The sequence below is a fragment of the Limanda limanda genome, chromosome 4 (assembly GCF_963576545.1).
Source record: "Limanda limanda chromosome 4, fLimLim1.1, whole genome shotgun sequence".
Classification (NCBI taxonomy): domain Eukaryota; kingdom Metazoa; phylum Chordata; class Actinopteri; order Pleuronectiformes; family Pleuronectidae; genus Limanda; species Limanda limanda.
In genome coordinates this window covers 25,924,613-25,942,721 of record NC_083639.1, presented here as the reverse complement: position 1 = coordinate 25,942,721, position 18,109 = coordinate 25,924,613, and the positions used below count along the sequence as shown (strand labels likewise).

The 18,109-nt window shown below is 43.3% G+C and overlaps 2 protein-coding genes across 2 annotated transcripts in view; both read left to right on the top strand.

Moving 5' to 3' along the window:
• Window positions 1–1,315: 1,315 nt before the first annotated feature.
• rpl22 (ribosomal protein L22) lies at window positions 1,316–4,894 on the top strand. Its single transcript, XM_061069190.1, has 4 exons — window positions 1,316–1,376; window positions 2,237–2,347; window positions 3,585–3,709; window positions 4,706–4,894. The coding sequence occupies exons 1-4, from the start codon at window positions 1,365–1,367 to the stop codon at window positions 4,848–4,850; spliced, it is 393 nt and encodes a 130-aa protein (XP_060925173.1). The 5' UTR covers window positions 1,316–1,364; the 3' UTR covers window positions 4,851–4,894.
• A 1,821-nt stretch (window positions 4,895–6,715) lies between these two features.
• chd5 (chromodomain helicase DNA binding protein 5) overlaps window positions 6,716–18,109 on the top strand; it is a 48,771-nt gene continuing 37,377 nt past the window's right edge. The window contains 2 exon segments of the mRNA XM_061069189.1: window positions 6,716–6,782; window positions 15,414–15,565. Of these exon segments, the coding sequence (XP_060925172.1) occupies window positions 6,716–6,782; window positions 15,414–15,565 (219 nt within the window).

Genomic DNA, 18,109 nt, shown 5'->3' with positions numbered 1-18,109 from the left:
CTGTCTGTCTGTCTGTCTGTCTTTCCGTCTATCTATCTATCTATCTATCTATCTATCTATCTATCTATCTATCTATCTATCTATCTATCTATCTATCTATCTATCTATCTATCTATCTATCTATCTATCTATCTATCTATCTATCTATCTATCTATCTATCTATCTATCTATCTATCTAGTTGTCATGGAGATGACTTGGCACATATTAGTGTGGTCCATTTATTAAAGCTCAATATTTTGTATTTTCATATTTATATCTTATTTCTATTTTATTTTACGTATTTGTTAGTTCAAATTAGTTTTCACTTTAAAGCCTTCACTAATGGGTGTTTCCGATTAGGCTTCTAGAGTCGGCATATTATTTTATTGTATTTGTACACAAACAAAAACAATCTCCTGAATCTTAAAAGAGATGCTAATTTACCTGATTACATAAATTTGCTTAATTATCTTCAGGTTGATTAATGCCTGTTTTGGCAGCAATAAGCAGTGGTGTATAAAGTACTTGAAAGCCATACTTGAGTAAAAGTACAGATATCTTACCTGAAAGTGACTTCGGTAACAGTAGAAGTCACCCGTCAGAAAATGAATTGAGTAAAAGTCTTAAAGTAGCTCATATTAAAAGTACTTAAGTATCAAAAGTATCTGGTGTTGAAATGTACTTAAGTATCGAACGTAAAAGTACAAGTACCAAAAGTAAAAATGCAAAGTGCTTTTTATAGTAGGCCTATACAGACACAAAACAAACCAAAATGTTTCTCCTCAAGATTTAAGAAAAATTTTAACATTAATATGAATATAATGTATATAATGTAAAAAAATGTAACCCTAGATGAGAGAGAGAGAGAGAGAGAGAGAGAGAGAGAGAGAGAGAGAGAGAGAGAGAACCTCCGCTAAAGTAACTCAAGTAACGAGCCAGTTTGAGAATGTAAGAAGTAGAAAGTACACATATTTTTGTTCAAATGTAACGGGTAAAAGTAAAAAGTCGTCAGGAAAAGAAATACTCAAGTAAAGTACAGATATGTGAAAAATCTTCTTAAGTACAGAAACAAAGTATTTCTACCTCGTTACTTCCCACCACTGGCAATAAGCCAGAAAATACAACATTTCGAAAGTTGTTGTCCTGTTATAAAAACCGACTGAGACACCAGTGAAGTTTGTAATCTAAAAAAATGCGTCTTAATTCACGCGTGTAGCCTCGAAACCGCGTTTAACAAAGCTCCTACCTACCTGTCACTGGAGCCGCTTCCCAATCGATCCCAGATAACTCGATGAGCTCGCTCGCTCGCTCGATCGACTGTGCGGCGCGGTATTAAACCTCCTGCGCAGCTTCTCTCCTTCCTTTTAGCCGAACGTGTCCGCCATGGCCCCGCTGGTGAGTAGACTCCCGGTCCAATAAACCGTCTCACACGGTGAATCTCCGCTTCTAGTCCACATCCACACGGTTCTGGTCGATCCACCATGTCTACTGTCTTTGTGGTTGCCGGTTCGAACCCGTAGTTCCGGCTCGTTGCCTCTGTCCACTGAGCACCACGTTGGGGCTAGCTCCCCGTGCTAACGCTAGCTAGCAGCGGTTAGCCGTGTGCTACATGTCGCAAAGTGTTATGGGGGATTAAACGGGCCACATGCACAGCTACGAGTTCACTTTTTAGTTTTAAAGTTATATAGGGATAAAGTTAACTTGTCGGTTTGAAGTCACATGTGATGTGACGTGTCGTTTGAGTGAGTTTTGATAACCAACATGCAGGTTGTTGGAAAACCAGTCGTACCAGAGCAGACAGGTGGTCAAGAAACAGGCTGGAAAGAGGAATTCTGTCTTTATCTATACAGAAATCACTATAAATTCATCTATTGCATTACTGAGGTTTCATTACACATATTTATATTTTTCCTATAACTCTAAAAGCACGGTATTTGTAGCAGAAGGCAAAGTAGAAATGTCAGGACTGTACATATGATAAATAAAATATTTGGAACCATCTGTATATCTATATGTCTATACATACATCTATCTCTTAATCTTGTCTATTTATATATATATATATGTATATAGACCTTTTTCTGTCTATTTATCTCTATCTGTCTTATCTATATCTCTTTATCCTTCTATCCATCTGTCAATCTGCACAGTGTCTTTAGTGTAAATATACATGAAGATTCACAGTTATGAGTCACCTGTGATGTGGTGGTCGTTTCTGTGGATTTTAATCACTTTGCATGTTTCACTCGCACCAGAAAAAACAGGTGGTCAAGAAGACGGGTGGAAAGAGGAAGAAGCAGATCCTCAAGTTCACCCTGGACTGCACTCACCCGGTGGAAGATGGCATCATGGACGCTGCCAACTTTGTGAGTAAACCAGTTCAGACGTAACAGTAGGAGGCCACTGTCCCATTCACCTAGATGTGGTAGTGGTCTCTGACTTGGAGACCCCACAGAGAGTGACAGCTTGTTGATCAGTAAACAGCAGCTGTCAGACACAAGCCCACAGTGATAAACAAGGCTGTCACATCAGTGGGATCCTTCATGAGTCACTGGAGGTGATGTCCAGTCTGTTCATCACGATCAAACTATAATCCAGTTTAGGTTAAATGGAGACTAACTAAATGTCAACTAAAACAACCTTTATAAACTTTAGTCTTTAAACCATCACTGTACAAATTCTATAAATGGATATGAATATCAACTATTGTGATAGATATATATCTCAATCTTCTGACTTTATCCTGAACAAGACATTACCCTGATTTATGGTAAGATCAGTTGCTATTAGAATATTCCATTCATATTTCTGTTTACATGTCAAAGAGTATAGTCTGAGTTCTCAAGCCAACATTACCTCTTACCACTTGCTCACATTAAAAACCAAGGCAGCTGGGTTAGGAAAAAAAATGTTGAATTATGTTTGGGCTCAGCTTTGGTCACGTTTGCTGAGCTGACAACTTGAGTGTTTTACACAGCACGTGTCTGTAATCAGGATGCAACATTACATTATGTGAAAAGTCGGGATTATCATGCAATTAAAGGATCGCTAGGATGCTAACGCTAGCCGCTCGCGATCCTTTTTTTGAAGGTTTTTGTGAGAAAAGTGACCATAATACATAAAATTAAATTAAACTAAGATTACATTCATTGTCATAGTTTTTAAATCCGTATCAGTCGAGAAAATACTACATTTGTGGGTCTCTCTCTCCCATCTTGCTGGTGACTCTTAAGGCATTCTGGGTACCCCTTCGTTGGAAGTGAGGGTCTGAAAAATCTCCATTTGGAGGGGTATAAAGCCCTACACCTTAGTCCTAGCCCCCCGTACCAACAGGTATAGGGACATCTTATCCCAATCCTGAAGGCGAGACACGAAGGGCTAAGGGGTGAAATGGGATCGGCTCTAAAAAAATATGTAGCAGTAACCTCCAGTCGGCTGTTGTCAGAAGGGACAAATCCGGTCTAAAATCAGCCTGATTATCCGCTAGTGTGCAGCAGCCTTTATTCTGAGTACGATCTTATTCCGTTCAAGGTGTCTGAATACACTGATACATGGCAGTTGCTTCTGTCGGTGTGTGACTTGTTGTTTTCTCTGCGACTACAGGAGCAGTACCTGCAGGAGCGCATCAAGGTGAACGGCAAAGCTGGAAGCCTCGGAGGTGGAGTGGTTTCCATCGAGAGGAGCAAGAGCAAGATTGCTGTGAACTCTGAGGTTCCCTTCTCTAAGAGGTACAAAATAAACTGCAACTCATGGCTCTCAGTTATTTTGGATTGGTTGACGTCCTTTTTTTATTCCTAATCAGTCACGTTTGAAATTCTCAACAACTGCTCTGTGCAAAGCTTGCTACTATAAGTGCAGTTTTGTATGTAATAGAGGAGAAGGTTAAGCTTCCCTGGAAAAAATGCAGTATTTTCAGGGATTTCAAAAGTCCTTTATGTTTAACATCATTGACGTATCCACAACAGTTATGTAACAGAAATAAATAAAAAGACGCGAAACAAAGACGGATTTATTTTTGTAGTACAAATAATGGTGATGCTGCCCAAAATGTCTGCTGAGTACACAAACCATTCACTTCACATGTGGCTGTGAAATATTTGTGGTTTGTTACGTAATAGAAAAAGCTGTGTTGGGCTTTATTCTCAAACCACAAAGCACAGATACACAAGTTGGGAACACCACCACCAGAGGGTGACGCTACCATTTTGATTCTTACATGGCCCACTTCATATTTACCAGTAGGATGTCAGGGATCTACTAGTAATGTGTGTAAAGTAAACTTTATTTGTATAAAACTTCTTACAAAAATGATATTTGGCTCACAAAGAATACATGGAGTTTAAAGGCCAGTAATTAAATCAAGAGATTGTCAGTCGATAACGTCGGAGAATAAAATGAAGTTACACACAAAATAAAACAGCTTTTGTTAAACATTTATCAAAGCTGTACGATTAAAACATAGGAAAAGTTTAAGATATTTTTAACTGTCTGCAATTCAATAATCTGAATTGTATAGCTTACAAAGCTTTAAATGTGATAAAATATCACGTAATTGATCTTGATACATTTAGCTAAGTTTAAAATATAAAAAAAAAAAATTGAGTCCTGAATTTAGTGCATATGAGGTCAAAATTTGCCGATTCACAATTGAAAAGATATTAAATTGTATATTACATGTTCTTATAACTCTCTGTTCATTATTATACCACTCTATTCTCTTTCAGGTACTTGAAATATCTGACCAAGAAGTATCTGAAAAAGAACAACCTCAGGGACTGGTTGAGAGTCGTGGCCAACACCAAGGAGAGCTATGAGCTGCGCTACTTCCAGATCAACCAGGATGAAGAGGAGGAGGAAGAGGAAGATTAAACCTGAGACCACTTTTAATAAAAGTTCAAAATAAGGTGGAAAAAGTGTCTCCTCCAATCTTTTTGTTTTGTTTTAATGGTTTGCTTTAATTTCCTCCCTGGTACACACACACAAACTATCAGAACCCATCGGGTGTCACATGGCAAAGAACTGGCCTCTGGGGGCAGCGTCCGATATTCTGATGTAGACGCTGGATAAGAAAACCATCTTCCATTAGCCACACCGCTGTTAATCACCTGACAAGTTTATTTTATGACAATATGAACGTTTCCACACACAGATACTTGTTGTAGGTGTTTTAGGTCCTGATGACATTATTTAAATTCATAACAACTTGCGTCATATGAATAAAGATACATTTGAAAAGCAGGGAGCTGCGACATTGCAGTCAATGTTTTCTGCCTCTTTTAGCTTTGGGACTGTTAACCTGCTGATAAGTCTGTTTTTTAAAGTGCTTCTGTATCCGAAATCTTCTCCCTCTTGCTCATTCTGCATATTCACATTTAGTATCTCCTCAGAGATGACATCACGCTCAAAACTCGTTATAATTTAACATTTTTTAGAGCCATAATAAAACAATCTAATTGAAGTGGCCACGTATCAGTAACACAGCCGACTAAACTATCGGTTTACTTTTGTCTTAAGGTACTTGTATCCAAATTGGGACTGCAAATGAGAAAATCTAACTTGTTTTTTTTTTAAACCTATATGTGAAAATTGGCACCATATTAAATTCTGGGAACATACAATTTTAAAAGTGGGTAATTGTGGTATTTCAATGACCAAAACTGACTAAAAACAGCTATACTGGGGGAGATGCAATAAACAAGCCACGATAAATGAAACGGCTCCAATTCTGAACAATGAACACAAAGGAAATGGACGTGCACTCGCAGCTGCTGGATTTGTGTATCTTGTGATAAGTGAAAGTGAAGCTGGAAGTCCTCTCTCTGTGGGGCATCCAGCTGTGGTAACCTTGACAACAGTTAGACCACTGGCAGGCAGGACTCCTCAGCATGAAGTCATTAGGCTGCAGTTCTCTTTCTGTGTGTGTGTGTGTGTGTGTGTTGGGGGGGGAAAGGAGAAGAAAGTTGGCAAAATAAAGGATGAAAATATTAGAGTCTGGTTTCAGGCATTTGATACAAATTGGGGGGGAAAGTCAATAAATTATTAAATTGGGGGGGGGGGGGGGTGTCCCCTCCCTACACACACACACACACACACACACACGCCCTCCTATGGAGAGCAGCAGAGACTGTGAATGAACAGTGAAGCTGCAGAAGTTCGTGTCTCTGGACTTCCTCCACTCGACGGGCGCGGGAAAAAAAAAGACTGCTGTCCGCCCGTTCGCGGGAAAAAAAACATGCGTGGCGTCGCCGCACGGTGCGTGTCCCTCTCTCTCTCTCCCTCTCTCTCTCTTCTGCTCCGCGCACGACTAGTTGGTTAGAGCTGGTAACTAAGGCGAGCGTGACTAACTAGTTGTGGGTGAAATTATGGGATGCATCGTCATGGCAACAGACCAGACGTCACAATCTGGGCATGTGTGTTCCATTTTCGTCTTTCTTATTTTTCAGACTGGAGGACCTGGATAGAGATCAGTGGAATATAAGAAAAAAAGAAAATATACATGCATGATTTTTTTTTTATTATTAATTAATTTTTTTTTAATCCTGCAGAGGAATTAAAAAAAAAAAAACATAAAAAAAAGAAAATCATCGACGACTACCCTGCAGATTTTTTTTTTTTTTTTGCTGTTTTTTTTTTTTTCTGGAGGTGAAGAAAAGAAGCGGCGGCGGCTGCAGGGTTAAACTTTCAGTCTCCTCAGCCGGAAAAACCGCGGGGGACTGGGGGGCTATGAGCTGGAGATGCCGGGGTCGCTGAGTAATGAAGACGAGGGACAGGACGACATGGATTTTGAAGACGATTTGCCAGGTGAGGGAGGGGTGTGGGGGGGGGGGGGGGCGGGGTGTCCTTCACTGTGTGTCTCTGCGCCGCTTCGCCCCTGAATGCGGGGAAAAGGGCTTGTCCTGCTCCTGGAGGAGGTGGTGGAGGAGGTGGAGGAGGAGGTGGAGGGGTGGGGTGCAGCCAGCAGAGTCATGCCGTTATATCCCTGCACGACCCAGTGTCTCTAAGGTGGGAAGCAGGCTTTCTCTTTCTCTTTTTTCTTTCTCTTTTTAACATTTGGATTAGCCCCAGGCTGTCCTCACATGCCTGATCATCCGGAGGCTGGAGATGAACCCCCCACCCCCCCTCTCCTCTGGGCTGTTTCTTCTTCTCCTGTTTCTTCTTCTCCTCCTGCATGCTGTGCACAAGTCAATGTGTTTACCTCAAGTCCCAAAACACACAAGTTCTGTGTCAGACAGCTGTGGGAGAAACCATGCAATGCAGTGCAATGCAGTGATGGCTCTTTATCCTCCTCAATCAATCAGTCAATCAATCAATCAATCAATCAGTGTGTGTGTGTGTGTGTGTGTGTGTAGAAGTGTCTTTACCTCAAACCCCTAGACAACCACAAGTTTGCTGTGTGTAACCATGTCAGCTTCTTCAGTGCAATGCAGTGATTATGTTGTTTGTCCCCCTCCATGATTGCATGAATACAAATTCTATAAATGGATATGAATATCAACTATTGTGGTATATATGGATATCAATCAACTGACGTTATTCTGAGTAAGACATTGATTACCCTGATTTATGGTAACATCAGTTGCAATTAGAATATTCCATCCATACTTCTGTTCACATGTTTCTTTCATGCGTGTGGAATCAGGCTCCAGTGACAACATCCGTGTTCATTCTGTCTCCACAACTTAAAAAAATAAAAACATCCTCTGGCCTCAGAGGTGTGGAAGCCACGTGCACCGACCACAGTAAACACAGCTCATCACGTCTCCGGCCCCCCGAGCTCAGCTGATGACCTCGGGTGGGGGGGTGGGTCACTCGCCACACATCCATTCAGCTCTAACCCACATTCTTGGGACGCAGCTCATCGAGTTCACATGGTGGCTGCACGCAAACCAGAGTCTGGGCAGCAGACGAGTTCCTCTGCCTGGGAAACGAATCTGCTGCTTTCCTTGAAATATCAAACTCACAGGATGTTTGATTCCTTTCTTTCAACGTTGTGTCCATTTGGTTTTCTTTAGCGTGATAGTGTTCCAGGCATGTGTCCTGGTCCCCAGTGGTTCTTAATGGTCCCTAAAATGGGACTGTACCTGGGGAAACTGACCAAACACCTGATTAGTTCTGGGAATCGTAGTTCTATGTTGTGCCGACTATATAAATATAAAATATACGACTGCTGCTCCTACTTGTGATAAAATAAACCAACAGTGGGATAAACTCTGAGGTCCTCAAGTAGTTTCCGTGAAATGGTTTGTCACCCATCAGTCTGCTTCACCAAAATCAAGAGTTATGAGCCTCTCACAGAAATATTGGTATCGTTGTTTATGTTTATAGATACCAACTTGTATTTCACAGGATAAACTATGCAAAAAAATATCTTAATTCATGTTTATTTTCTTAATTCAAGTTCTATATATATTTATTGGATTATATTTGTGTTTTCTTTTTATTCATGGCTATTTATACAAAAGAGTAAAATATCAATGCCCACACTTCTTTCAGGAATTGATAACAACATCTTCAGAATCGTATATATATAATTATCAGGAATATATCAGGTATCAGAATTATCAGTGACATCATCATCATCAGTCTCTATAAAAAGCTATACTGGTTTCCTTATGGTAGGAGCAGATGTTTCCCACTGTTGCCCCTGAACTGGACAGAGACTCCAGGTTGTGACTCTGCACTGTGGGTCCAGTGCAGCCAGTTGAGTGACATGTCACTTTCTCTTTGTGCCCCCCCCCCCTGCAGCTCACATTATTTAATGGTCTGATGTCAAGGGCACGACTTCAGAGATGCTGCTCTGCCCTCTATTTCACTTTCACACTCCTGCCTGAAGAAAGTTTCCTGGTTATACTGAGATACTGAGTGACCCGAGGAGCTCAATGCAAACAAAGGGCTTAAGTGCTGCTGAATAAGAGAGTTTTGTCCAAAATGTTCCAGTTCTACTCCACATTTAGATACAGTCCTGAATTGAAGACACACAGTCTAGTCACACAGGCTGGAGTATTGCAACAATAAGCCTTTGCAGAATCACACTGCCTCGGTTTTGTCACATGACTGTGAATTCATCGATTTTTTTGTTGGCTCATATTTCCGGTTTGTTTTCAAGGTCTCGAGCCTTTAAATCTCATATTTCTTTCACACAAAAAAAGGCATTTTCCACCCAGTTATTTTTCCTGTTAAACGACATAGCATTGCTGATTATTAAACCCGGCACATATATATATAAATATATATATTATCTCTTTGATAAGCCAGATCAATACTTGCAGGCTTCTTTGTGAATGTGTTCAGCAGGGAGAGAAAAAAGACAGGCAGACAGAGGGAGGGAAGGGAAAGGGAGAAGGAGAGAGAAGTTGAGGCATCATCTATGTCTGCCAGCCGTAGCCTGAGGGAGAACACGGGCACTGATGCGTGTCCCCAATAACCCAGGGCCCGCTTAAACATGTATGAGGAAGGAAAGGTGCGATTGATTATGGCAGGTGAGTGAAGATATGTGGGTTGTAATCCGGTGTTAATAACACAATAGTTTCATGTGTCAGTCCCATTTGCTTCATACGTGCTTTGATCGAATCTTTTAGGCGGTAAATGTGCCAGTGGAACTCTGTTAATGCCGTCATCCCTCATAATAAAGAGCAAAAGAAACGGACAAAAACGATGTAGATAAATGAAGATACCCTCCGTGCTGTTCTCTCAATACAATCCGTGGTCTCTGTTGTCTTTTTATTCTAACTCGTCACATCACGAGGGGATAAAGAGACGCGGAGCCGTTATTTTTATGCTGCCGCTACAGGAAGCAGTTTTCCGGAGCGGTTTACGACCTCCATCGACAGACGTCAGATTGACAGACAAGGTCAGGAATCCAGATCACAGCTGTTTTTCACCTTTTTTCCCGGCGAATCGAGACGCTCCCGTGCAATTAAAAGGCAACAATGCAGAAGCTGCGTCCCCGTGGAGCCGTAGAAACCCTTAAACGCCGTCCCATCACAGCTTTTATTTGCTGTGGCACATTAAAGTGTCCTAATTCCCTTTGTTTCACTCCGGGGTTCTCACACTGTCACAGATTGCTCCGTTGTGGTTTTTCATGCTTTAATTGTTTTGTTCGTCCCTTAAAATTATAAGATTATCAGGGGCTGTTGTTTGCCTACATATGTTATCCCCAATTGGAACAGGGTCTATTTTTGGATCCTTTACTGCGAAGGTTGACACCATTTTTCCCTGCCGCGCGTGCACGTAGGCAAAGCACGAAGGATGCTGTTTGTACGATGTGTATTAGCAGATGAGGGGTTCTGCGTTCTGGTCCGTTTTATATATCTGCTTTATATCGAACCAATGTGATCTTGTGCATACGTTGTGTATAATAGATATGATTTTAATGATGCCATTTGGGCTTTATCCTTCCATCACTTTGATGATTTCATTTTCTAATAATAGTCTTTGTCTGAAGGCATTTGAGGCCTGAGCAATAAGCACTTAATCAATGAAGAAAGGAAACCCTTTGGCTCCGTCCTGCCTCCTTTGTGGCGAGGCAATGCTGGGCAACATTAAGTGCACATTGCCATTCAGGGGCCAACAGAGAAAGGGCTAATGTTCTTTCCAGTAATCTCAAGCTTTCTCACTGGGGAGTCGCTCGTGAATCTCCCTCTCTAATGGGTCAGTCCGGTGGCCAAGCCCTTGCAGGAAGGTCAGATCTGTGTCTGTGTCTGTTCGTCCACAGCTTCGGAGGAGGCCTGTTTGCCAAGTGCAGCTTTGGTCCGGTTCCTAACTGGTGCCAGACCCGTCTGTGCCACATGACCGAGCGACCCCCCCTCTTCCAACACCTGGCACCGCCTGGTTCACCCACCGAGCAGAAAGATTATCGTACCCCCTGATGGCTTTCCCTCCGGAGACCTCACAGGCCACTTACCACAGGGTTAGGATTATAAGGTGATGCAGGTTTAAACAGATAGTTGTTTTTTGGGCTTTTTCAATGAATCACATTGCTGTGAGGGTATTTAAACCCTTTTATAAATAAAGTCTGTTCTCGACATTTGTTCTAGGTTTGCTGGAACCTTTTTCTTACCGGTCTCTATGCTTGCAGCTCAAAGAGTCACAACACTGTTTTCAACTGTGTTCTGAAGATGAGCACATATAGTTATTAGTGGTTTCATGATGGTTCAGTGTTGCCTTCTCTACATACAGAAGATTCTCAGTTTGAATCCTGGTTCAGATCATTTTGTTTACATGTGCTCCTTGTGTTTTGCGTGGGTTTTCTCCAAGTCCTCCACAACAGTCAGAAAACTTTCTTCTTGTGCTCGTACCATTTCTTTTAGAACCGAGCCTTGCACTCGTAGCTGCATGACTTGGGAAAGAGGATCTCGAAGGAACACAGGCCAAAGACTGTGGAGACACTAACTGTTTGTCTCTGTATGTTCCCCCTGTGATACGCTGGTGTGGTGTAAAATGGGATTGGATCCTGCTCCCCCTCTGTGACCCTCAAGGGATAAGCGGTATAGATGGAATGATGGAGCATAGTTTAGCTTGTTAGCTCGCCCACATTAGCTAATTAGCACAAAACACAAACTGTAGGAAAATGATTCGGTCAAAGTGTTTGTTGGAACAAATGGGTCTCAAATTTTGAGGTAATTTAATTTTTGTCGAAAGATTTCCCTATAAACTACAAAGAGGAGAGTAGAAGTAAGAGGATCAGTAGGATACAACATCTGAGGACAATGGACGTCTGCACAAAACTGGTGGAGAGACCGACATCCTCCAGAGTCCAGAGAATCAGGTGCATGTAATTGAACTTTCCAACCCTTCATCGGTGACGCTGTATCGTCTCTGTCACTTTGGGTGATTTACTTAGCAGGGGACACACGTGTCTCATTAGTAACGTGTGGTCAAACTGTCAGTCATGGTTCATGTGAAAGGTGCAGAGCGATGGACTGTGATTCCTGTAATTCGGAGCTGTCTCCATCTGCATCTGATCCGTGTCCTCATCTGTGTGTTTGTCAGCGAGTGGAGAGGCTCGTTGTGTTGCTGCTCTGTGGTTTGAGGGTTGCCATGGGTGCATATTTATGACTGGAGCTGTTACACTGACTCTAAACAAAGCCTCGTTCCTGTGAAAGGCAACGCAAAGATGATCGGATCGTTATGTCTCATTAATGGATTTTCACCGTCCACGTAGCCATCGACCATCTGACTGACTGACTGTCGTCGGCTGATCTGCTTTTAAGGGAAAACCCTTTGAGTGAACAAAGGGAAGCTGAGATAGTTTGGGTGTTTGCTAGTTCTTACATCACCTCCCGTATGTTCTCTGCAATCACGAAGTTTCAATCATTGTTTGAATTATTTAGAACGAGAAAAGTGTACAAGGCCAATTTGTGCCATTTCAAATCTTGTGTGTTGTCTTCAAAACTTTCTTGGCAGGAGTCAAACACACATCCGAGACGTAAACAGCAACTAAACTAAAGAATGCTGCTCAGTTTCTGCGATCCTGTCTCATCCTTCCATCGAATCTCGTAGATAGAAATATGTTCGGTAGTTTTTGCATAATCCTTTAACGAATAAAAAACAAAATAATCAACCAAAAAACAAACAAATTGACAGACCTTCTCGATGGGGATGAGGGATGGATGGATGGATACAACTTTGTTATTTAAAGAATTGTTTATAAAGCCCCAATTAGTGCTAAAGAAGGGGCGCCGCATATCATTCGTTGGACGGAAGAAACCAAACAAAGCTTTGAAGTTATTAACGTGTATATACTGTAGGTGTGTTTGTTGGTGTGTGCGTGGGATGCCTCCTGCTAGCTTGGCCAAATCGAGGATAAGTGCCTGGTGAGGTTTGTGTGTGTGTCTGTCTACTACACAGGAATCCCTCCTCCCCAATCTCTCACTCAGCCTGCCCAGGGGAGCGGTAGACTGCAGGGCTAGTGTTGGCTGATTGACTCTGATACATGTGATGCATATTTCATGGCCTCCAGCCTGTCTGCGAGAGGGAGACGCGCCGAAAGACGGACCGAACGAGACGAAAAGACAGTCGGAGGCGCGGAGGGGAGGTTGCATCCTGCGCGTGTCTCTCCTCGTGTCTCTTTAATGTGATGTATTGTGTGGGACTCTCTCTCTCGCTCTCTCTCTGGCTTACTTACTCCTCTGTGACCCACTATGGCATCAGTGGAGGCTGCTGTGCTCAGCAGTCAGGACGTTTGTACACAGCGGCTCGGAGACGCTGCAGCTGACAACCAGCAGCAGGTCGCTTTAGTCCCAGCGAGCATTAAAGGCAGGAGATATGCTCAGTATACCTCGGTGCTCCTCAGGGGAGTTTCCATTTGGCGGCGGGGGGGGGGGGGGGGGGGCAGGCCCCTCCGTCTACTTGTTGTCTGACGGGTAAAGTTGATCCACACTCAATGATGTGTGATCCGGGAGGTTTTGTTTTTGCCAAGTGCTCCCGTTGGCCCCGGCAATGATTCATCATTTTTATTTTCAAAAAGACTGCTCATCTGTTTATCCGACTGTGCACACGGCTGACAACTAATGATTTATTTCATCATTGATTAATCTCTTTTTAATAAACCTTTTTTGTTTATTAGCGGCATGGTGGTACAGTGGGTAGCATTGTTTGAATCCTGGTTCATCTGGGGCCTTTTACGTGGAGTTTGCATGTGCTTCCTGTGTTTGTGTGGTTTTCTCCGGGTACTTCCGCCCACGGCTCAAATCAATTGAGGTTTGGTTGATTAGAGACTCTGAAGTGGTTGTGTAGGTGTGAATGGTTGTTTGTCTCTGAAGAGCAACTTTCCTGTTGGTTAAAAGAGACGCAGGTTTGCTTTGGCTCTCATGGAAACAGCCGGAGGCAAATGTACCATGATGCACTGGCAATGGGAACGGAGTCAATCGTCCTTTCTGGTTTTCCATGAATGGATAGATGGATGGATGGATGGAAGGATGGATGGATGGATGCGTGGATGGAAGGATAGATGGATGGATGGATAGATGGAAGGATAGATGGATGCGTGGATGGATGAATGGATAGATGGAAGGATAGATGGATGCGTGGATGGATGGAAGGATAGATGGATGCGTGGATGGGAGGATAGATGGATGGATGGATAGATGGAAGGATGGATGGATGCGTGGATGGAAGGATAGATGGATGGATGGATAGATGGAAGGATAGATGGATGCTTGGATGGACGAATGGATGATGGATGGATGGAAGGATAGATGGATGCGTGGATGGAAGGATAGATGGTTGGACGGATAGATGGAAGGATGGATGGATGGGTGGATGGATGGATGGATGGATGGATGGATGGATGGATGGATGGATGGATGGATGGATGGATGGATGGATGGATGGATGGATGCATGGATGGATGGATGGAAGGATAGATGGATGGAAGGATGGAAGGATAGATGGGTGCATGGCTGGAAGGAAGGATAGATGGATGGAAGGATAGATGGATGATGGATAGATGGAAGGATGGATGGATGGATGGATGGATGGATGGATGGATGGATGGATAGATGGATAGACAGATAGATGGAAGGATGGATGGATGGATGGATGGATGGATGGATGATGGATGGATGGATGGATGGATGGATGGATGGATGGATGGATGGATGGATGGATGAATGGATGGATGGAAGGATAGATGATGGATGGATGGATGAATGGATGGATGGATAGATGGAAGCATGGATGGATGGATGAATGGACGGATGGATGGAAAGATAGATGGATGTGTGGAAGGATAGATGGATGGAAGGATGGATGGATGGAAGGATAGATGGATGCGTGGAAGGATAGATGGATGTGTGGAAGGATAGATGGATGGATGGATGGACGGATGGATGGATGGATGGGGATGGATGAATGGATAGAGGGATGGAAGGATGAATGGATGGATGGAAGGATAGATGGATGGGTGGATGGGTGGATGGAAGGATAGATGGATGGATAGATGGAAGGATAGATGGATGGAAGGATAGAAGGATGGGCGGATTGATGGATAGATGGAAGGATAGATGGATGGACAGATAGATGGAAGGATGGGTGGATGGAAGGATAGATGGATGCGTGGATGGAAGGATAGATGATGCGTGGATGGAAGGATAGATGGAAGGATTTTGTCTATTAAATTCAATCACTGCTTCTCATTGCTTGTTTTGTTTGCAACCAACTCAACTGACCCACTCACATTTCCCTCAATAAATAAAACTATTAATTTATTGTGAACATTGTTGTCGATCACTCTCCTGCTAATCGATATTCACACTCACAGTTTACAAGCCAAACTGCATTCATCAGTTCACATTCAGGCCAATTACAAACTCAACTGGCTGTAAAGCCGACAAACTCCGGGGATCGGCCAAATCTCCTAAATGTATTATCCTGAGTAGTCTCTGTACTTTATGTTCCTGAGCTGATTCATCCTTGTCTGTCTCTTTCCAGATGAGGATGAGGAAGGTGAGCGCACCGCCGTCCCCCTCACGCCCCTCGACACCTTCTTCACCGACGGAGACCCCCTCAAACAGCAGAAGAAGAAGAAGCCCAAAAAGATGAAAGAGGGAAAAATACCCAAAGTGAAGAAGCGGAAAAAGGAGGTAAGGTGTAATTCTCCCTCCGCTCCCATCTGTCCTGACCTTGGGCACCACAGCTTGGCAGGCGTTCTGGCTCCGGCTGCACTCTGTATTCTCCATTTCTCAACCCATCGCTCTTTTGATGTCTGTGCGATTGGATCAGAGGTGTGTTTTGGCTGCTGGACGGCCTCTGTAATCTGAACGAGGGGCAGTGGAGTGTTTCGGGCTCAGGGGGGGGGTTGGCAGCAGCGTCCCCACCTGTGCCAGTGTAAGCTGTGGACACCAAGTGCCCGTTTAAAGAGTGACGATTTGTGCCTGTGGAGCTGGAGCTGATGGTCAGAGGGGGCGTGAAGAGTCTGTGCCAGGCGAACAGAGGGAGTAAGAACGGGTTTTAACGGAAGAGTAGTTTTTATAGTAGCTTCCCAGCCTTCAGTCTCTCAGACGTCAGGTCAGAGGTTTGATTTGCTCTCAGTATTTACACCAGTGACTTTATTTAACTAGATTTGCACCGTGTTTTCGATCTATCGGTCCCTTAGCTCCAGGGACTGTAAATAAAAACTGACGATATGACGGCTCCCGAAACATTTTGACCTCCTTGTGGTGGCCGGGAGTATAGGTCGTAAACCCTGCCCCATCCGTGTTAACCTATGGGACATTGGCCAAACGAAAAAAAACTATTTTCAAAAAACATTGTTTATGTAATACATCCTAAGGTCAAAGAGCTCTCTGCCTCTCGAATGCAACCTCTCAAGGGAATTTCCTCAGATTTAACACAAACATTTTCTTGGACTCGAAAATATCTTACATTATCTGAAATAAGTTACCACAAACTAGCATAAGCTATATATATATATATATATATATATATATATATATATATATATATATGCAGAAACCCAGTGTTGAATTCAGCAGAGAAATACAATTAAAGATTTATTAAAGTGTTGCTTTAAAGTTGATTAAATATTACATATTATAATCATATAAAATCAGGTCTTGTAGTTAATCGCTGGCGTCTGCTTCCCTGAGTCTATTTGTGTTGGTCTCAGGACTGGACCATAACATGTTGCTATTGTAAAGGTAATAGCAGATGATTGCTTTGTCTGTTGTTCTCGTGGTGCTGTGCCTGTAGCTGCCTTTGATTGTTTAGAAAAAAAAGTGTTGATGAGTTTCTCTGTTGCATTGAAGGGTTTTCTCCCTAAAGGCTCCATTATGCTTCTACGTATCCGTGTCGCGGAGAGGGACGCACGAATACCACGGACTCTTTTTGATTTATGCTTTTCCGACAACCGTCCGTCTGAAAACAATTCACCGCAAAAACAGTAGGTGGCGCAACGGAAGACGAGCTCAGAGATGCCTACCCCATTTCTGGGAAGAAGAAGTCCATGTGTGTTTATTTACCTCTGTCGGCTTGCCTCCCACACACTGACTCCACTAGACGCTCTTCAATGTTGCTATCCATATTTGTATCGTAGTTGTGTTTGGATTTTAACGTGGCTGTCTTATGATATACGGAAGAAAACCGGAAGAAAACCGGGAGTTTGAGGTCCGGAAATGTGAAATCCGGAAATGACGTCGTATGGAAATGACGTCGTACGGAAATTATGTCGTTAGCGGACAAATCACAGCCAAGGACTGTCCGTAGGCTATCCGAAATATCCACGTATAGTTAGAAAATCACAGGTGCATGAAAATCTCTCCGAGGCGCTCGGAGAGGGCGTTCCTATCTGTCCGTAAAAACGGAGTAGCATAAATCGGCCTTAAATCCCCTTAATTTAGGCCCGATTGGTCATTTTTGGGAGCCCATGGCAAAGGGGAGGAAGACTCCAGAACAAGATCTCTTCCCTGACTAAAAAGTAACAGGGTTATGGTTCAACACTGGGAAAAACCAAACAGTGACCTACAAGTGGTTAAAATCTCTGTAAATCAGTTTTAGAAAATGGCTTCAACATCTGATCTATTGTCGACGCTGTGTTTTGATCAGTGCAGCTGTTTCTCCTGCAATGCATACAATGTTAATGTCCTGAGAAACCATCTTATCTGGAAAGCTATGGTTTTGGAATCCACCCGGTTTCCCGGTGCCAGTTTCCCACCTGAGCTGCTCTGGCTGTACCAGTGTCAGTGACTCAGCCACCGGGATGTTCCCCTCTGTCGGGGGGGCGATGCCAGCAGTGCCGTGAGGAGCTTGGCTGGCCAGGCTGCCACCGGCCCTTTGGCTGCTGGTGGTAAACACTGAGCTCTGGGTCTCACTGAGCTGAGGATGAGGAGGAGGTGGAGGAAGAGGAGGGGGACTCCCTCTAACACTCTCCTCTTCTCCCCCCCCTCACACACTCTGCTCTGTATTCTCCTCTTTCTTCCCTTCTCCTCTTGTCTCACACGCATCACCTCACTTTGCTCCGATCGTGATGCTGCTGCTTTTCTTTGTTTCTTTTGTTTCTTTTCATTCTTTCTTTCCTCCCTTCCTTCCTCCCTTCCTCCCTTCCTTTTCTTTTCTATCTTTCCCTCCCTCCCTCCCTCTGAGGAGCCGTCGCTGCTGTAATTCACTTCCAATCACTCCCCAGAGGTCGG